The sequence below is a fragment of the Ruditapes philippinarum genome, unplaced genomic scaffold (assembly GCF_026571515.1).
Source record: "Ruditapes philippinarum isolate M1 unplaced genomic scaffold, ASM2657151v2 ctg1841_1_1_1_1, whole genome shotgun sequence".
NCBI classification, from domain to species: Eukaryota; Metazoa; Mollusca; class Bivalvia; order Venerida; family Veneridae; genus Ruditapes; species Ruditapes philippinarum.
In genome coordinates, this window is record NW_026853235.1 from 164,742 (window position 1) to 186,357 (window position 21,616).

Below are 21,616 nucleotides of genomic sequence, written 5' to 3' on the forward strand. Positions count from 1 at the left end.
GATACAGAGCCATGCCATGAAAAGTGCGGGTTCAGGGAAGTTATATTTGAGGGTGAAGACACTGCTGAAAAGTTTGGCGAGTGGTTATTTTCTGATCAGCACCGACATTTTAAAGCCGTGGCTCACAATATGAAAGGTTATGATGGCTATTTCCTTCTTGAATACCTTATCAACCAATCAGTACGACCAGACAAAATTATCTATAACGGTTCCAAAATTATGTACATGTGTGTAGAGAAAGGGTTACATATTAAAGTTTTAGACAGTCTAAATTTTCTACCCATGAAATTATCGGCATTACCCAAAACCTTTGGATTACAAGAATTAAAGAAAAGCTGGTTTCCTCATTTCTTCAACACAAGGGAAAATCAACAGTATGTAGGACCCTACCCGAAACCCAAATTTTACGGTGTTGATTTCATGTCCACAAATGAAAGAAAAGAATTTTTGCAGTGGCACCTGACTAAAGAGGGTGAGCTGTTTGAATTAAGAAAACAAATACTTGAATACTGTAGAAGTGATGTGGATATTTTGAGACAAGCCTGTCTTAAGTTTAGACACTTATTAATGACAGCTACCGGTAAGCAAGAAGATATAATCAGTGACAAAGGAAAGTTGAAAACGGTTTGGGTGGGTGCTATAGATCCTTTTGACTATGTAACTATAGCATCCGTATGCATGAACATGTACAGAACTAAATTTTTAGAAGAAAAGTGGAAGGTCAAGTTAGACAAAGAGAGTAAATGGACTCCCGCTCAAGTCACTGACGGGAAATTATACGTTTATCACCAGAACAAATGGATCGGAGAGGACGACCTAAAAGACAATAAAATTGATCATAAAGAATTTGTTTCAACCAAAATAGCAAAAATCCCTTCCAGCGGTTACAGAGATCAATACAGTAAAGTTTCCATACAGTGCTTAGAATGGATAGCCAGCCATGAAGAAATCTATATCCAACACGCTTTAAATGTCGGCGAAAAAGGTCTAACCGGAACACGTTATAAATTAGATGGTTACTGCGTAGAGACCAATACAGCCAATGAATTCCATGGGTGTGTTTTTCATGGGTGTCCTACTTGCTTTCCAGAAGATCGGGAGGGGACCTTTCACCCCCAAACAAAACAGTCCATGAAGGAACTCTATGCTTTCACGATGAAAAAAGAAACATTTCATAGAATGCCAGGGAATAAAGTATGTCTGTATTTGGGAACATTAATTTCACGAACAGCTAGAACAAAACACCGAACTGAAAATATTTATAGACAATTTAGATTTGACGGACAGATTAGATCCACGGAAAAGTTTCTTTGGATGTAGAACCAATGCCAGTCAACTTTACTACAATGTCCAAGAGGATGAAACATATAATACGTTGACTTCACAAGCTTATACCCCTGGGTTAACAAGTATTGTGAATATCCTGTTGGTCATCCGAAAATCATTGTTAAAGATTTTCAAAATATAAGTCAGTACTTTGGCATTGCAAAAGTTAAGATTTTACCACCAACAGACCTTTATCATCCTGTTTTACCGTACAGATCCAACGGAAAACTGAAATTTCCACTCTGTAAGATCTGCGCAGATACCGAAAATCAAGATGACTGCACATGTTCGGACGAAGACAGAACGTTAACTGGCACCTGGTGTACACCTGAATTACAGACAGCAGTAAGGCTAGGTTACAAAATTATGAAAATGTACGAAGTATACCACTGGGAAGAAACCACCAAATATGATTCCTCCACAAGAGAAGGGGGTCTGTTCGCTAAATACATTAACACCTTTCTTAAGTTTAAGCAAGAGGCAAGCGGTCCACCTGATTGGATTAAGAACGAAGAAGATTTATCTAAATACATACAGCAATATTTTGAAAAAGAAGGTGTTTCATTGAAGGTGGAAGAGATCATAAAGAACCCTGGATTAAGAGCATTGGCAAAATTATGCCTAAATAGCTTTTGGGGCAAGTTTGGACAGCAGCTAAACATGCGACAGACTAACTTTTTTCACAAAACAGAAGTCAGTGAGTTTTTTCAACTGTTTTCCGATACGATGAAACAACCGCAAAACTTTCACATTCTCTCAAACGAAATTCTTCAAATGGAATGGACTTACAAAAACGATTGTCAGCCCGAAGATAATAAAACGAACATATACCTGGCCACCTTTACCACATGCTGGGCTAGACTCAAACTCTACAGCATGTTGGAAGTGTTAAACAGAAGAGTCCTGTATTACGATACAGACAGTGTCATATATGTGAGTAGAAAAGGACAATATGATCCACCTTTAGGAGATTACTTGGGTGAATTAACAGACGAATTAAATAGTGACGTATACATTGTAGAGTTTGTGTCAGGAGGGCCAAAAAACTATGCTTATAAAACCAATAAAAAAAGAATTGTGTAAAGTGAGAGGGTTCACGCTTAATTTCACAAATAGTCAATTAATCAATTTTCAAAGTGTTAAAACCATTGTGACAAATCCAAAATGTTGTAAAACTATCGTAGTGACAAACCCGAGTAAAATTTGCAGAGACAAACGAAAAAGAAAACTGGTTAATAGGGAAGAGCAAAAAACGTATCAAATGGTGTATACTAAACGTAGAATATTAGACAATTATGATACTATACCATACGGATATCGATAGAAAGTAATTGAATGTGATAAATATGTCAATACTGTTACTTGTTTTTTGTTTGCACAGTTTATGTTATGTACTTGTTGTTTTGTTTTTTGCAGCAGTTGCTCCTAAATTTGTACGTTTGCATATAAATTCCTCGCTGGTACGTTTCAGTTTTTGTCACTAGCCTTACATGTTTTGCCGGTAATATTATTTATTTTGTCATAACTGTTAACATCTGTGTTACGGATGATTTAAGAAATACAATGTCACTCTCGTATTTATAAATGTTTAACTGAAGTATGTAAGAACAGGTCATTTTTGACTCATTTTGTTACGTCTGTTAATAAGAACGTAAAATAAATGAATACTCCAGAAACACATGAATCCGGAAGGGAATCTTTTATTTATTTTCCCAAATCCAATGAAGAAAGTCGATCAAGCGAGGAAAGGTGGCATTTGTTAGGTACTTGTGTACCCAAAGCCGAAATCGTTTATTTTTGCCAAATGATCATTGTGTACATCATTATCATTACCTCGATCGTAAACCTGTCGCTCAGAAACGGCTCCCCAGAACTTTGGATTAGTCTTCTCAGCAGCTGTATCGGTTACGTCTTGCCGAGTCCTAAGATCAAGAAATAATGAAGTCTGCATTACCGTTTAAGCCTTGTTCCAGTATATGTATTAGTGGTCAAACCGGAAGTGGAAAAACGCAATGGGTGTATAGGTTTTTGAAAAACTTGAAGGATATGTATTCTGAAGATCCTCCTTCACACATATTATACTGTTACGGTATACATCAAGACTTATTTGACACGATGGAACAATTCATTCCACATTTTGACAGTAAACAGGGTCTACCAACAGCTGAGCAACTGGATGACTTTACCCGGGACAAGAGACATAAGCTGATCATTGTCGATGATCTTATGCACGAAGTGATGAAACATAAAGATATGGAATTGTTATTTACTCAAGGCTGTCATCATAAGAGGGTTTCTGTCATACTAATTACACAAAACTTGTATCCAGGTGGTAAACACGCCAGAACTATCGCCTTAAATACCTGGTACATTGTACTAATGAAAAATTTAAGAGATGTCTCGCAGGTAGGAACATTAGGGAGACAAATGTACCCTGGAAAAACGAAAGGTTTCATGAAAGCCTATGAAGACGCATTAGAAACGAAGCACGGTTCTTTTTTGGTAGATATGAGCCCACACGCTGAGGAGAGGTATCGTCTGAGGACCAATATATTTCCGGGAGAGGATTCCAGTAAGAAGAAGGAAGTTAAAACTTGTAAGAGTAACCATGGTGGAACTCATCAGACAGCAACGTCATTTTTTACAACTATTGGTGCAAACATTCCCAGCGCAAAGGAAAGTATTGTTAAGCACGATTACCAGACAACAACTGAAGTCTCTTGCTCAAATTGCATACAACGTTCTTCGATTTACTATTGTTATGTATGCAACATATTACATGTATATAGTTTGTATCTGACCAGTTGGTATTTCCAATATTATCATTGTTCTATTTTTAGAACATAAACTACATGTATGTACTAGAACTTTAATAACTGTTGTAGAAAACTCATGCATTATATTTAGATAGAAATTTCTGGAATGAAATTTATTATTGGTGAAGTTGCTAGATTATGATTACTGTAGTAAATGGAAGACTATTCTAGAAACTTCTTAGTTAATATATATAAGGAGACATTTTTCATTACTCTTATCTTTAAGTCATCAGTTACCTTTTAAGTCATCAATATATTTGGAGTATTTTACAACTTGGATATTAAGTGATTTATTGGAGCTTGGATTATTTTAAAATAGTTAAAATTATTCTTGTGGATTTTATTGTGGGAATTTATTCTAAAGTGTTCTTGGATTTTACTTGGATTTAAATGTGCTATTCAAAAAAGGATCATTCCAGGATCAGACTAGACATTTGAGATTTCATTTTTATTTGGACTTCAGGTATTTGTAAACATAATTTGTTATTTTATTTTTCTTTAATAATTTTTCTGTAATAAATTTGTTATTGTTACAAGTTTGTTGCTGGCTTTTCTTTCTTGTTACGCCTGGCTCGTAACACTATAAAACTGACGTCATCCGAAAAAGTCCGTCTTAAACGACAGAGACGTTTTATTTACCTGCTGGGAAACAAGAAGATTGGATTTCAAAAGAAAAAGGAAGCTATCAGAGACAATCAAAGAACTACATATACTTTGGTTAAAATTACCTCAGTGTATTTAGAACCCCTATTGCAATAATGGACAAGTACATTTTGATCCCCTATGACAAATACCAACGCCTATTTCAGCCTAAGTACAATGGGTCTGGAGAAGTAAAGGATGATGACAAGACCGAAATTATTCCTAAAATCTTTTTACCACCACCTGGAGAACGTGACAAGAAAATGAAAAGAAAGCATGTAAAGAAACCAAAAATGACTTATACGGACAGTGTTAAATCTATAAACTGGTTGTATTAAGAAACAACAACGAAGTTCTTTTGTAGTTATCTCTTTTATTACTGTATACAAAATAAACGAATACAAATTTTATTATTTGTTTTTATTTACAATGTTGTTAACGTACTGATCATTCAGTGCCCGGTTATACACATTAAAAGGTTGTACAATGTCCTTCATTTTTATATTCGCATATCTTGTCATGACGTAATACACGCAATAAAGTCCGCAGGTATCTGATTTAGAGTCTTGAATCGGATCACATATCATCCAGTACTTGTTTGTTAATACGGTTTCAAACCCCACCTTGTAGTCACTAGGCAGTTTACTGAGAGAATCAAAGAATTCGTAAGGTCCTCTCCTTGGAAAGTAAAAGGTGACCCAATGTTTTCCGGGTCCATCGCTCGTATCCGTATTAGCAATTACAAATTGTCCCTTTTTAGCGCGTAATTGGTCAGCCGCACATACTGTTACTGGGTATCCTACGAGTAAACGTTCTAGTTCTAAATTATTCATTTCACGTACACGGCTTTAGCTTTATCGATATTGAGTACCTCGGGGAAAGTGGCGTACATAATCAAGGTGACACTCTCTGGTAAAGCCTCAGTGAACTTAAGTTCTAGACGGCAATGTCCCTTCCTTTTTGTATTGAATGAATAGTAAGGGTCTATATCAAGAGCGTACAAGCAGTATCCATTCTTGTAATTTTCTTTGGAAATGTTGAGATCGTTTCTGTAGAGAGCTAATGTTCTGTAACAGTCCACGTAGTGATTGGCCGTATAATTTGGTTGCATCGGCTGACAAGGTAAAGAATGTCCATCGACGTAGAGTCCTACAAAACTGCAGTTTGTAATGTTTAAAGTTGAATGGGTTCTGTGTGTAATCACCATTAAACGCCGCGCTAGAGACTAGACCTACTATCAGTTTACTTGGTACTAAACCTTGGAATATATCATCTGCGCTGTAACTGAACTGGCCAGAGGCAATAGCTGTGGTTTTGATCTCTGTGCGTAAGTAAGTGTATATGGCTGGTGTATCTTGAATGAGCTTCTCACGCGCTATTATTACGCTACTAGTGAGTCGCTGAATGCAGAGTCTGAAATAAGCATCCACTATTTTCACTCGGTAATCTGGACTGATAGCGTCAGTGATGATTCTAAATGCATCTCGACTAGGATGGAGTTTTATACCGACAGAGACTACGTTGATGAGTAGTTTTGACTGTTGAAACAAATCAATATGTAATGGTCCTTCCATATCCACAATCTTACTACCTTTAGTAAGCACGTATCTCATAAATAGTCCACTATTACTGCCCGTTTTACCATCATTGGTACCAACGTCACCCGTATCTTTAAAGAAGAGTTGACTGGTCAACAAGTTCACCTGCATATTTTCGTTGGACTGTAAAATCGTGTCTATGTAAGCTTTGTAGGGATAATTGATTCCTGTGTGTGATAAAGGCGTTTGCTGCAGAGACACATCGACCTGACTGAATATAGTGTGTAAAGGTAGATTGATTGGCCCCACCACCTCGTCTGGGTTTATTGCACTGCCATCGCCTTTGACAATTTGAATTTTTAGGTTTAGCACGCTCCTTTTCAGATCCATATAAGCCGAAGACTGGCCCGGTATATTGAATTCGAGAGCGGACGCATTTGTCACTTGATTTACTGGCCGGTATGTGATCCATTCTCTCGATTGCAATGACGGGTCTGCAGGGGGTGAAACGAACAAGGACAACTCTTCTTGGTGATAATCTTCCATGTTCTTTAGAACTGAAATTCGGGACCGACAAAGTTAGGTCTCCTTTGCTTAGATGGTTTGCAGGTGAGCACTGTGGTATTCTTACGCTTTTTTTGGTCCTATCTTACTTTGGCCTTCTTGTTCAGCCTTAATACGTCTGACCTCAGACACGGCAATTTCTGTCGCCTGTGCAACGGGTGATACCAGTTTTAATGGCGGTGCCTGCTTCATTTCGGTCAGTTTTCTAAGATGATTACCGCTACCGACGATGTAACGGCCTCTGTGATCGGGTCTTACATAACCCTCACTCATATCCTTGAAATGTTGATACCATTTCTCTGGGTCGGGAACATATGGTACCCATTTCATTTGTTTATAATCGTATACTTCTATGGAGCCCATATTTTCTTAAAATGTAAAACGCAGTGAAGATCGTTCGATTTGAATTCAACTGGGTATAAATCTTCGTCTCTCAAATACAAATTCAGCGTGTTGAAATGATTCGCTGCCACTGGTACGTATATCGGATGCGTGTATTCTACAGCTTGAAGTTTTTTGTATCTGGTGCCCACTTCGATATTTCTAAGTATGGATATTTGCGTGTTTCTGACGTAAGTTTGCTCCACCAAATCGCAGCATAAATACAGTCTTTTACTTTGAGGTGTAAAATCGCAGGTGAGAGAAATTTCTGTTAAGGCACAGGTCCAACGTCCTTCCAACGTATACGACTTGGGAAACTGAATATAAAAGTCTGATGGATTGTTGTTCTTACGTATGTTCTGAGAATATGCACTGTTAAGATAAAGATAAAAGTCGGACATGTTTGTTTTGTTTTTTATATTTATGCGAGTCTTTGCTTTCTTACGCTTCTCTGGTGGATCTGACTTCGTCCAGGATAGTATCAAAGAGGTATGGAGGTCTTAACAACACGGTTACCAGAGTGTGATGACGTCTTATCAACGATTTCTTTCTAGTCTGTGACACGTGTCTGGAAGCCAAGGACCGTAGCAAAAGTCGTCTTCTTTCAATTAATTGAACGTCTCTTCTCAAGGGATTAATGGTTCCATTCACCAATCTCTTGGCCACTTGAGCTATAGCCTTCATTTGACTAACCGTCATATTGGTGATCATATTTTTTCTGGCAGTTATAGTGGCATCCTTTAAGTGGAGAAGATAATTGAGTTTACGGTACACCTGAGACTGGTTCATGGTTGATTTCTCTTAACATCAACTCCTTCTTACGCGTGTACTGTTCCAGTTCAACGAGTACAGGATAGACCACGTCATCGATCTGTGAGAGAAATTTAATTCCCGTTATAACCACCTTACCACTGTGGAAACAACAAAAGTTCATGTTATCCCTCTTAAGGTTAAGAGCTGGAAAGAGGTCCGGTTCATACATCACATGTCTTTCCGCTGCTAACTGTTTTAAATCTAGCGATGAACTTAAAGTATGACAGCAAGATACGGTTAAACACTTGATGCTTGTTAACTTGACTTGTAAGCCAAGTTTTTGAAGTTTTCTGGCGTATCGTCGTAAACGTAATCGCCCTTCCTTAACGCTGGCTGCTTTTCCATTACAGTTGAAACTGCCATTAGAAAACACTAAACAGTTTCCACCGATGGTTTTGTGTTGCCAAATAAGTCCGGGAAATTTTCTTGGCTCGTACCTCGCATTTGAAATGCGGTAACATAAATGTCGCAAGTTGATAGGACAGAATTATTTGGCACTGGTTACAACGTTTGTGATGATCATAACTGGTTAATAGCTAACCTTTAAGTGAAAGTAAACAGTCAATTTATTACCTATAAACTGAGGTAAAAATCACGTGACTAGGAGTACTGTGTTACTTCTGTTTCCGGGATCCAGCTGTCGTATTTTTAGGCCAATGCAACCACCTGACCATTACCTCACGCTGATTGTTTCGAGTCCTTTTCTTCAGTATTTTTTCAATATGGTATGCTGTCGTCTCATCCACACTAACCGCTTGTAGTTCATGCTCATAAAATGTACCGTCTATCAATTCACCGTCCCAGTTCACCAGTCTGTAGATTGGTAGATCCTGTCTTCTATAACGCGTTTTAATTTTAAAGATTTCACAAGTCCATTTCTAAGAATATTCCCGATCAAACACGTTTCGCACGTGTGACACACGTACTGTTTGACCTATTTTAAAGTTGTATCTTATTCTTCTCTGCTTCAGCTTTATTTCCTTTGGTTCTCAGTAAGTACTGCTGCAGCCGGCTTTTTCCTTCAGTCTCTACACTAATGCTTGCAGGATGGGTCCCCAAACTACGATTTAATGTATGATTATAACTATGTATCATATTTTGAAAAACTTCTATATAGAGCTGTGTTTTGTTTTTCAGCATATATCTGAAAATCTTATGTTTGATTGTCTTAATAAATCTCTCGGCATAATTAGCTTTGGTTTCGGTGTTCAGGGCATACAAATGATGTACATGTTGACCTTGTAAATATCTTTTTACGTCCTTGCTTCTAAACTCCATTCCTCTGTCTGTGCGGATGGTATTTGGTTTCCGTGAGTTTGAAAGTATCTGTGCTAAAGCTAAAACTACCTGACTTCCCTTTTTAGTTTTGATGGGTTGGGCCTGAGCATAACGGGAAAAATATCTATGGCCACAAAGATGTCTTTATAACCGTCATTTTGTTTTGACACGTCACTCATATCCATTAAGTCCAAATCCCACTGACTATCAACCCCGTTCACAATCACTCTAGAACGTTTGAAACGACGCCTGGCCCCTCTTGTCAAAGAATAGGATTCTTGATCTTGTAACCATTTTCGTATTTTATGTCTCCCGATGTTATATATATTCTCCTTCTTCACGTATTAATATAATTTCTCAGGACCACCGAAACTAGCTGAATGTTTCGGGTCAAAGTACAAAGATGACAAATAATGCCTCCAGTTTGTCATGTTTTTATCTTTGCACAATTTTAACTAATTCTTACACAACTGAAATATCTTATATGCATTACAAAGTCATATTCTAATATTTACAACAAAGAAAATTAAATTATAAAACAGTTGCAGTCCTATTTTCATCCATATTAATTCCTAAAACTTCAAATAATCTTTCAACAACTTCGATGGCTTCTTGCTTTAACTGTCTATATCTTAACCACCATTCAAAGTCTCTAAACAGTGACAAAATAACAAATGCAAAACCAATCATGATTAATAGCGATTAAAATGTTTTCCTATAAATAAATTAGATCCAGTAGAACTGTTTGATTCCGGTGCAGTTCCAAAACCGAAGGTATTGTTACAAATTCCATGTAATGTGACAATTCTATCACCACTCTTGTACCCAGTCATTCTCAGATAGATACACTCTGGAGACCAATTTGCGTGTTCTTCCCAATGTTCGTCTTTCGGTTCCTAGGACATCAAGTTTATGCCACAGGCAAAACACATAACTTTATCGACATTACCTGTATAATAAAATCCCGCTTTGGTTAACGCTTCTTTACCCTGTTTTATTTGTTTCGACCAGTGTTCAAACGTTACCAGCCGATCATCATAAAACTTCATGTCTAGCTTGAAAAACATTGATGATCTCACTGAATCGCTTTTGGTAAAAAAATTCATATCAGTAAATCAATGTTCTTAAAACGTGTCAAATCTATAAGTTTTATACCTCATCAAAGCACGAACAGACACCAAGTAATTTGAAAATGTTACTGTAGCTATTAACTTTCCTCAAACATTTAAATACGAATGATCAGGAAACGGAAGTAAAAGAAAGTAAACAACCCTTTACCTAACATGTCAAACGTTTAACCTGTATTGTATACACATACGTAATCGTAATATTATCCGCTAGGTCTTGTCTCATTAATGACGTAATAGTGTCGATCAAATTATGCAATCTGTCAATATGGCCGCCACAGGTCGTGGGGCGAAAGTAACGACTATACTACTTACATTTATCCGGAAAAAAATATGTTCAGTCCCGTCAAAAATCTTCATTGGAGTCCCTTTAATCTTAAATCGATTTCGTTTTAAATCTAAATCTAAATCATTACTTCTTAAGTTACTTGCAATACAACTTTAAAATGATTAATAATTTGCAAACAAATTGGGGCTGCCGCGATAGGAGGTTTTATTTCTAAATTGGTTCATGCAAAACATGATAAGATCATCAAGAGATACATTCAGACTAATTTTCATAATATGTTTCTTACCTTCCAACACTGATAAAAGAATAAAGTTATACCTTTTTTTCCTTCACTAATGTCATAACGTTGTGTTCCTAATGATCTATATCATCCATTAAATACATGTAATAAATTCAACACAACAATGGTTTTAATCCCATTTTTGACAATTTAAAACAGGTGACATTTCGGCAATTTATTATGTCTTAAACAAAGGACACAAACATATAATTATATTGTTACAGAAATAGACAACATTAAAAAATACGTTTTCCAATTAATTGCAATGATCATGTTAAATAAAATGATATTGTTTTACCCTGTCCGTCCCAAGATTAGTAAGATATTGACAGTGATTTTCTCAATATTTTAAGAATGGTAATAAGGATAGCGTTACCATTTCTCATAATTTGTCGCTTGTTCTTTCTACAATAAATGTCTCATCTATGAAGTAAAAATATGCTTATATGTTTCGGACATAGTGTTAAAAAAGTACTTAAACATTCTACTGTCCGTCAGACACCATTCATCACTACATTTGCATGCAGAACAATATAATCACTAACAAAGATAGTTATTGGTGTAATCAAATGAGAGTGCCGCTATACAAATTTAATAGTTTACTATGTCAGTACTTAGGACGGTTGCGTATATCTGCCATTCCCGCTATATCGATTTTTCTTGAACCGTATATGTCTATAGCAAAATATCTACTCATGTGAACAAAAGGGTATTTTCACTAAATGCATTTAAGTTGCATTCCTATACTCAAGTATTCTACTAACTTAATACGCAGGGGAAATATAGATTGTGTATAAAGTAATGAAGATGTTATTTATTTTACCAACTGCCTTTTGTGAATTACTTCGTACTTTTTTGCTGCATACTGCATTGCATTTGCTTTGCCTTAATTAATATAACAAATATGTTTCAAAATAAAAGAAATGAAGATCCCTCAAGAGTAATTATAATACGAAAATACCGATTAATATTTAGCTACATATTTTACCCTTTAATTACGTACAATATTAAAGGATTTTTAATACTTGCAACAATATATTCACGCTGAAGAAAATGCGTTTATTATTGCTGTCGTTATATCACGAACAAAAGGTGAAATAGCACAATTTTAGTATAAAAGGATGTTTTTTTATTCCTTTTTTCCGAACATTTGTACTGATTTGAAGCTGATGTGTTGGTTCTACAAACCGAACTGTCAAAATGTGTTGCTGATTACGTCTTGATATAACAAATACAATATAGCATATTAATTATTATGATAATTAGTGAATGTAACTATGCTGAGTCTATAATACCCTAATCTTATAAAAAAAAAGATTAATACGCTTAAAGTATAAATTTTCTATAGAGTTTTTGCTATTTATACATGTTTAATTAATTGACTATCTGAAATTAAATTATATAAGTCTTCACAACCCTTTATGTATTAAAATATAAATATTAGGAAGATCAATTCAGTGTAACTTAGTTACCCTTTTTTATCATTTTACTGTGTTTATTGTTTATTTGTTTGTTTGTGTGTGTGTTTTTTGGACGCTAGGATTGAGTACAATATCTTTCGAACACTTTTTTATTTAAGTTTTAAAAAGGTAAATATTTCTTTGTTTTCAAATGCATACTCTAAAATGTTTACGTGATTTATAAACTTATATGAACGTCATAATTTACTTTTTATCAATTATGTGTTTCCTTAAACTATTTTTTTTTAAATTGTTTTTAAACTTTGATCGTATGTTTAAAGGGTTATTCAGGCAAAATAATGACAAAAATATTAAAATGATCTTATGTACTCAAATCACGCTAAAATGCCTTTTCTGGAAGTTTCAGCCTGAATTTCTGTTTAAGTTCTATATATGTTGGGTTTGAAGCGTAAATATATCTATATATAATGAACAAAATTTAGACGTCAATAGAATCACCAAATAGTTTTTAAACAAGTCAGTTGACTTGAACAAACCCTTGCAGTTACAGATATTGTGGATATTGTATGATTGAAGCAAGCCTAAGTCATTCATTTCCAGAGTTCACTTTGACAACTATTGTGAAATGCTAGCGCTCTAACCTGACCCACGCGGGTCAAGTTAGGAAACCACCATTTTATTCTTTATATTGAGAAAAGTTTTGTTCCTTTGACTGTCTAAAGTATTCATTTTGAGTGCATTTCCAGAGTAATGAATGAAAAATTCAAAACTAAGAAATTAAAATTTTGCCTGTGTCTCCCTTTAACATTAAACAAATGGATAAGGTTTGTTATAGAATAACATGTTGTTCAACATTATGTATTCACCTTGACAAAAACATTTAAGGATATGTTCACTTGTGATGTCATTAAAATAGGATTAACGACACGTAGCATATTGTGTTTCTATACAAGTATATGTAATGTTTTACCCAGAAATAATGTGCTGGAACGAATAAAAAATGTGTATAAAATGCTACTAACATGTGAAAGTAAAAAATGTACAAACGGATTTAAACTATAATCATGTGCTGATATTATGTTTAATACCCACGATTCTGAACTGATTTTATACAGTCATGTTACTTTACCTGAATAACTACGTCATGAAATTCATAAAACCCTGTGATGATTTTGTTACCACATTGTATTCATTGAATTTGTGTTATTGTTACAAATTGTATCAGATACAGTGATTAATATACAAATCTGATTATTGGTCGGCTTGTGCTTGGAAGTAACAAGCTTTACTATTTTTTGTTTCAAACACTTGTGACCGGAAAGAAAAAAAAATGTAATTTTATCACTAGACATGTTTATGTGTCTTAATGTGTTTTGAGATGTGTTGTTAAATAACATGAATATTTTCTTGCATTTCTGCATTGCAAGTCTTGTCAAATTGATCGTTTCTTTTTGATATTTGTTGTCTTTTTTGCTGGAATCATCGTGTTGACATTGTAAATAATGAATGAAAATCTAATGTAAATCTATACCGCATTGACAATGTAAGAATCACGTGAAAGGCCATTCAACACATAGACTGGCATTTCACTTTCTGTCAACCCTTTCTCTCAGAGCATATTGTGAAAAATGGCCGTGTTCACTGAAAAGCCTCCTGTTACAAGTTCAAACTGCTATGAAACTATGAAAAATGCTTCAATACTAATCAAACTTGGCACAAATGTTGACTGGCCATTGCCTTTGTAACGACATGCTCAGTCTTAAATTTCCTGTTACCATGACAACGAGGGGACATCTCAAAATTGCCAAAAATCACTATTTTGCCTCGATTTTTTTCCATCAAAATTTATTTCAAAGTGCTGCAACTTCTCAAGGGATTGAGATAGAGTCAAAGGCTTTTCAGCGTTGGTTACACGTTACCTTATGGTCGACTTGGGGTCATTTTTAGCCTTTCACAAGTCCATAATTTTCTTGGCGATGAGGGGGAATCCGCCCCCCTTCAAACCCCGCAAACAGAAGGGGGCACATCCCTCGTCTGGCAACCCTCTGATGTATCTTTTGGATGGGTCGCCGCGCCGAATAGGTGCTCACTTTTTTAGCAACCTTTGTCAAACGAAAACATGACTGTGTTCGGGGCCCAAATCGTACATTTTTTCACTATTTCAGGCCTAAAAAAAGGCGGGAGGTCGAAAGTGCGTTGTTTCGCGTATATATGAGTAAAGGGTTAACAAAAAAAGATGAAAAACTTTGGAATCACCCAGAATCTAGTTTTTCCATGTTAACATGTGGTCTGTCACCTAATTTTGGTGAAAAATTGTTGTTTTGAAACATTTATATTTTTATAGTTAACCCTTTCCCTCATCAGCATATTGTGAAAAATGGCCGTTTTCACTGAAAAGCCTCCTGTTACAATTTCAAACTGCTATGAAACTATGAAAAATGCTTCAATACTAATCAAACTTGGCACAAATGTTGACTGGCCATTGCCTTTGTAACGACATGCTCAGTCTTAAATTTCCTGTTAGAATGGCAACGAGGGGACATCTCAAAATTGCCAAAAATCACTATTTTGCCACGATTTTTTTCCATCAAAATTTATTCCAAAGTGCTGCAACTTCTCAAGGGATTGAGATAGAGTCAAAAGCTTTTCAGGGTTTGTTACACGTTACCTAATGATCGACCAGGGGACATTTTTAGCCTCTCACAAGTTCAAAATTTTCTTGGCGATGAGGGGGACTCCTCCCCCATTCAAATCCCAAACAGAAGGGGGCACATCCCTCTTCTGGAAACCCTCTGATGTATCTTTTGGATGGGGGCGGCGCCGAAAAAGTGCTTACTTTTTTAGCAACATTTCTCAAACGAAAACATGTGTTTGGGGCCCAAATAGGACTTTTCTTCACTATTTCAGGCCTAAAAGGGGGGGGGGGTCGAAAGTGCGTTGTTTCGCGTATATATGAGGTAAAGGGTTAACAAAAAATGACGAAAAACTTTGGAATCACCCAGAATCTAGGTTTTCCATGTTAACATGTGGTCTGTCACCTAATTTTGGTGAAAAATTGTTGTTTTAAAACATTTATAATTTTTATAGTTAACCCTTTCCCTCATCAGCATATTGTGAAAAATGGCCGTTTTCACTGAAAAGCCTCCTGTTTCAAGTTCAAACTGCTATGAAACTATGAAAAATGCTTTAATACTAATCAAACTTGGCACAAATATTGACTGGACCATTGCCTTTGTAACGACATGCTCAGTCTTTAATTTCCTGTTACCATGGCAACGAGGGGACATCTCAAAATTGCCAAAAATCACTATTTTTGCCTCGATTTTTTTCCATCAAAATTTATTTTAACGTGCTGCAACTTTTCAAGGGATTGAGATAGAGTCAAAGGCTTTTCAGCGTTGGTTACACGTTACCTTATGATCGATCTGGGGTCATTTTTAGCCTCTCACAAGTCCAAAATTTCTTGGCGATGAGGGTGAATCCGCCCCCCTTCAAACCCCAAAAACAGAAGGGGGCACATGCCCTATCTGGCAACCCCCTGATGTATCTTTTAGATGGGATGGGGGCGGCGCCGAAAATGTGCTCCATTTTTTAGCAACATTTCTCAAACGACAACATGTGTTTTGGGCCCAAATAGGACATTTTTTCACTATTTTAGGCCTAAAAAGGGGCGCGGTGGAAAGTGCGTTGTTTCGCGTATATATGAGGTAAAGGGTTAAAGGAACTCAAAGTTATCTTATTCGAATAAATGTATAAAAGTGTAACTTTAGCATATTGGGTATTCCGTCATTGTCAAATTAATCATATATATTTTTATGATTCAAATGAATGACCAAAAAGTGTAGAAATACAAGAGGAATTTAATTATGTTCAGCAGGTAGGATAGAATCACCCAGTTCCAGCAAAATGTATGTCAAAAGGTATAGGTCTAACACTAAATCAGGTTTTTTGAGCCATCCTTTTCAGGTTTGCCCACTGTTCACTACACGTTGACCGTATCTCAGAGTTTATTGTTTTTTTTTCTGAATTTCAGTTTCCATGAATTTGTCACTTGCAAGGTTTAAGAAATAAATATCAAGTTTGTTTGTGCTGTTAAAGAAACATGCAGAAATCGAGTTCAAAAGCATAGGAATATAATCTTAAAGCCCGATAGGCTTAATAAAAATAGAGCAAAGCATTTGAAGATAAAACATGCATTGTTTTACTAAAATGCACACAAAATGAATATCGCTTTTCAGTCTAACATACTTATTAGAATCATAAATATATTATAGCTATAATAAAAATCACATGATAGCTATTTATTTTAGAATAATTCACTTCGCTATTGCTTATCATCTAATACTAGGCTATCAAGCATTTAATAGTTTTCTCCTGTTGTAAATATCACGAGTTTCTTTCTGTTTTATGCTTATCTTTCCACATTTTTATACCGAACTTAAAAGGTAATTAATGTATTGTTACTCATATATCATTATTCTTCTGTAAAACATTACTATGTTTAACAAAATATTAAGAGTTCAATACAGAAATGTTTTTAGTCGCACATACTTGTAAAACTGTAGTAAATGATAATCCAACGAATAAGTTCTCATTAACAGAAATTTATATTTGCAACATTTGCAGCTATTTTAGTAATACTTAAAATAGTAGGTTGGGTGTCTCGTTTCTATCAGTCTTTACCTGTTTTATTTTATCTTTTATTCGTTCTACATTAAACAGGTTAAGAAAGTCAAATACGGTGTGGGGAGGGTCATTTGATAATTTCGAATGAAAGGATGCATAAGCTCTATTCTTGCATCTTGCTCAGATTTTTTTTCGTATACAAAAACTGGATAACATTTTCCTGTGCAAGTGGAATGTTATTTGATAATTTTAATTTGATAATGAAATAACCGGGATCATCACTCTAGCTACCTATTTAAAACGTAAAATATCAGGCGTGCTCAAATGATTTTATGCGGTAATGCATTTCTTTTACCCCTAATATCTATACTTGCTTTAGTTGTACGACTTCTCTCACGCTAACAATAATAACGAAGTAGTAGATCAAGATGAAGGGTGTAACCATGCTCACGGTAACTGAATTTAGGTAATATTGAGTAAAATAGCTTTGAGTAGAATTATGTCGATGCAAATCACAAGTATCTTATCTAACAGTATTAACCGTATGTAGATTATAGTGCATGTCTGTTATTTATTATACGTATAGATCTACTTAACCCAAATAAATAAACACACAAACAATATACTTCCCTACTGCCATGATCGATGTGTTTGAATTTAAAAATATATATGTAATTCGATAATTATTCTTATCATTCTTTATTTTGTTACTTTTCAGATACGAAAATAAGTAAGTATAATTTTAACATTTCTTTTACTTAAATAAACAAATCAGTAAGATGCCTGTTAAATTGCTTTATATATAAAAACATATTTAAATGATATAATGTACTAGACAAATGGTCAAGAGATTTTTATGGTTATGTAATAATTTGCAAACGAATTTGGGCTGCCGAAAAAAGAGGTTTTATTTATATATTGATTTATGCATAACATGATACATTCATTAAGAGATACATTCAGACTAAATTTCATAAGTGTTATGTGTTTCTTAAATTTAACACTGATAAAAAATAAATTATGATTTGTTAAAAATGATCATTTCCGCCACTGATGTCATAGCATTATGTTCCTCATTACTTGTTTATACAAGCATTATTTTAGATTATTCATGTGAGAGACATAAAAAAACTTCAATTCCAATCACATTTTCCGTATTACATGTATTGCAGTATTCGACATCATTATCTAAACTCGTGTATACATAATACCAAACTATGATATTAAATTAAAGTGAATAATTATTACATACTCGTTATCCTAACTTCTCCAATTGCTGTAAATTAAATTGGCCATTATTTAAACTTTATAATATATTTGTATATCAATAAGTCACAACATAAATATTCCAGTAATGACTTTAAGGTCATTGGCCAACGTGTTCACGTTCCAATTTTAGTATTAAATAATGTAACAAAATCATAAATAAGTTTATCTTTCACAATGTACGCGTAACTGCCTTAGAACAACGCTTACAAAGTCCAGAATCACACACATATTAGTTGCTGCCTGTTTTTCAAGTTCGACCTCAAACAGGAAACGATGTAAATTAATATCCTTTTGTAATATATTTATTCGTCTTAAAAAGGTAAAGGAAATCCCTGATGATGATTCATTTTTTATCATCGTTGAATCTGGTTTCAACATAGTTTGCATTTTTCATTTACAAGAAGCAGCAAAACATTTGATGAATTAAAGCGACTATTTTCTTGAATATTCACGCTCATGTAGCAAGCAGGACGTTGTGAAAATTAATAAATTATCATAAGAAAACAAATATGATCGATTATGTTTTTGATTGGATGCTTATCTTAATGCTACTGACAGTACCAGAATCATTATGCAATAAGGTTGGACGAAAGTGTTTAATGCAGTTCTAATTTTCTAATAACCAAAATGTAGCATTTATCATTCAGATCTAATTCTATACTTGATTGGGTCGTAGTAGACATGAATGACTGGTCTGATTTACTCCTACAGAATGTTGTATTCACAAATTGTTAAACATAATCAGGAGGATCTTCTTAGATATCGAATAGAACACACTATGGAAAAATATGGAAAAAAAAGACATGTACATTTATAGAACATTTTTTTAAATTTAACGTATCTAGTCATCTGGCTTACATTTACTATGTTTACTAATGTCAGTTATATAAAATGTTGTTGCTCATTAAGAGTTTTATAACAATTAAGATATATCATTTTATATTTCATCGACGAATGTTGCTATAATGCTGACAATGATGTCCCACAATGTTATGTGTCTAAGACGTGTATTTTATAAATTAAATATTAACTTGAAGATATAAAACATTAAAAGATGTGTTTTACTAACTGTTACTTAATCGGGGAAACAAACAGAATAAATATTAGCGATTTATAGTTTAAAATAAAGCTAACATCATGCTTCGGATTAACTTTTCTGCTGTATGCCTCCATATGAGCTTAATATATTAGGAATAATAAAAACATTGAAGCACTAAGTTATTTTTTTACAATTAATGAGTTTATTCACAATATTTCTTCTGCGTTATTAACGCAGTTACCGAATTGCAATTACCTTTCACATAACTTGATTGATCACTTCACAATATCTTACTTTAAATTTTCAAAATGTTAATGAAAATTAGCATGAATCTGAAGGCATTGATATTTGTTGTACATCTGGTATTTTACTACTTTGGCTCTCTATTTTATAAATAATTTCGTAATTAAAGTTGAAATTTTCAGAGTAAATCACATCTATTTTGACAGGAACAGTTCGATTTAATTTATGAATTAGGAATAATCAATTCATACGGTTTAACGGCATTGTGCTTGCTTAATAATATTCAAGGAATTAAACAAGTGGCTAATTTGAGAAGAATATATCAAGAAATGCAATAGAAAATAACTTAATCAAAGAACATGTTGTTCATACTACTGACATATTCAAAGCCACGAATGATTTCATTTCTACCCAATGCCACTGGTTTTATCATGTCATCTATTTGAGCATCTTATATCTCGAGAACAGTATAAAAAAAATTAAGTGCCGTCATCTAGGCTGACCAGCATTAGTACGATCCATATATTGCTCCGAAATAGAAATCTAAATGCGACATTTAGTCACCGCACTGTCTTATTATTTCTGTCATACGGAAAACATAGTGTCGATGCATTTATGACGCAATTAACATTTGTTGTATAATTTTAAAGCTTTCAATATATACAGGTTCTTTATTTTCACCAAAGGACGCCATTAAAGCTTTATGGTATTTTGGTTTTAAAAAATAACGAATGAATTATTGTCAGTATATAATATTGTGTAATTTTCAATATGATGTCATATATTTGGAGAAAAAAATGTAATTCAATAAAGGTATAGTATTGCAAAGAATAAATGTGACATGCAGTCACCGCACTCGTAATAGAAGTCCGTAGTATCGATGCATTCGATGACGAAATAAATATCTTGTTTTGTATTATTTAAAAGCTTTTATGCCAGATCCTTGCAAAATGTCCAAGCTGAAAATGTATGCTGAAAATACTGATACAATTACTTCAATAATGGTTTTAACCAAAGGACACCATCAAAGCATTACGTTGTTTTGTAAAACGATAAAGAGAAAGTTATTGTCACTAGATACTACAATGACAATTTAAGAAAAATATAAAACACTCATTATAAAAATTTACTTTTTCTTTGAAGAAAGAAATTGAAACAAATGACGGTTAAATGTTGCAACAGTAGCACATTTTAATATTAATTATTGAGGCGATTATGTCATTCCTAAATATCATAAGTTAAAGGAGATAGAAGCCTCATAGCAAAATATAATATAAGTTAACTATTTCTAGAAACTAAAATTAGATCACTTTATAATATATTGTGAAAGAAAAGATGAAGTATTGGTATAACAAAATGCAACTATTATTTAAACATGATAATGAAGAGCACGACACACATCACATTTTAATAACTCGTGAAACAGTCAAGCAATGTTTTGTATCAAAGACATTGAAATTATAAATGTAAAGGGGGTTCTATATTTTTAAGAGTAAACGTTAATTGTAATTTCATTTTTTGATTACGAAAATCGGATAAGTAATTCAAATCACTTGTAATTTTAAATGAAAATAGAAAAACGAAATCAAATACTGAGAAAATGATTTGATTTATTTTTACTTATACCTATATCGTTAAAGAAAAACTTTAATATGATGATGTTATACGAGGGCTGCTCAAAAGTTCATGGACTGCGGCTCTGTTGTTCACATTTTTTTAATTTTCGTACACGATTTTACAAAAGACAAATAATGGAACATGTTCTTAACATGCAGTGAAGAAATCAACACAATATGTTTACAAATAACAATTCTGTGAAAATTACAAATAACAAGGGGTACGCGATCCGGTGCACGCTAATGGTAAAACAAACAAAATGAGGATCGTGACGTGAAAATTTAAATTAAAAATGTCACCCGCGTCATTGCTTCTGAAAGTAAATTTTCGAGTGTTCAAAGTCTCCC

At 34.2% G+C, this 21,616-nt stretch overlaps 2 protein-coding genes across 2 annotated transcripts; one reads left to right on the forward strand and one right to left on the reverse strand.

Moving 5' to 3' along the window:
- The first annotated feature begins 129 nt into the window (after positions 1-129).
- LOC132736199 (uncharacterized) lies at positions 130-2,409 on the forward strand. Its single transcript, XM_060723295.1, has 2 exons — positions 130-1,055; positions 1,389-2,409. Exons 1-2 carry the CDS (start codon positions 130-132, stop codon positions 2,407-2,409), a joined length of 1,947 nt encoding a protein of 648 aa, XP_060579278.1.
- Positions 2,410-5,773: 3,364 nt separating this feature from the next.
- On the reverse strand, positions 5,774-6,868 carry LOC132736200 (uncharacterized protein F54H12.2-like). Its single transcript, XM_060723296.1, has one exon. It carries the CDS (start codon positions 6,866-6,868, stop codon positions 5,774-5,776), a length of 1,095 nt encoding a protein of 364 aa, XP_060579279.1.
- Between the last annotated feature and the right edge of the window lie 14,748 nt (positions 6,869-21,616).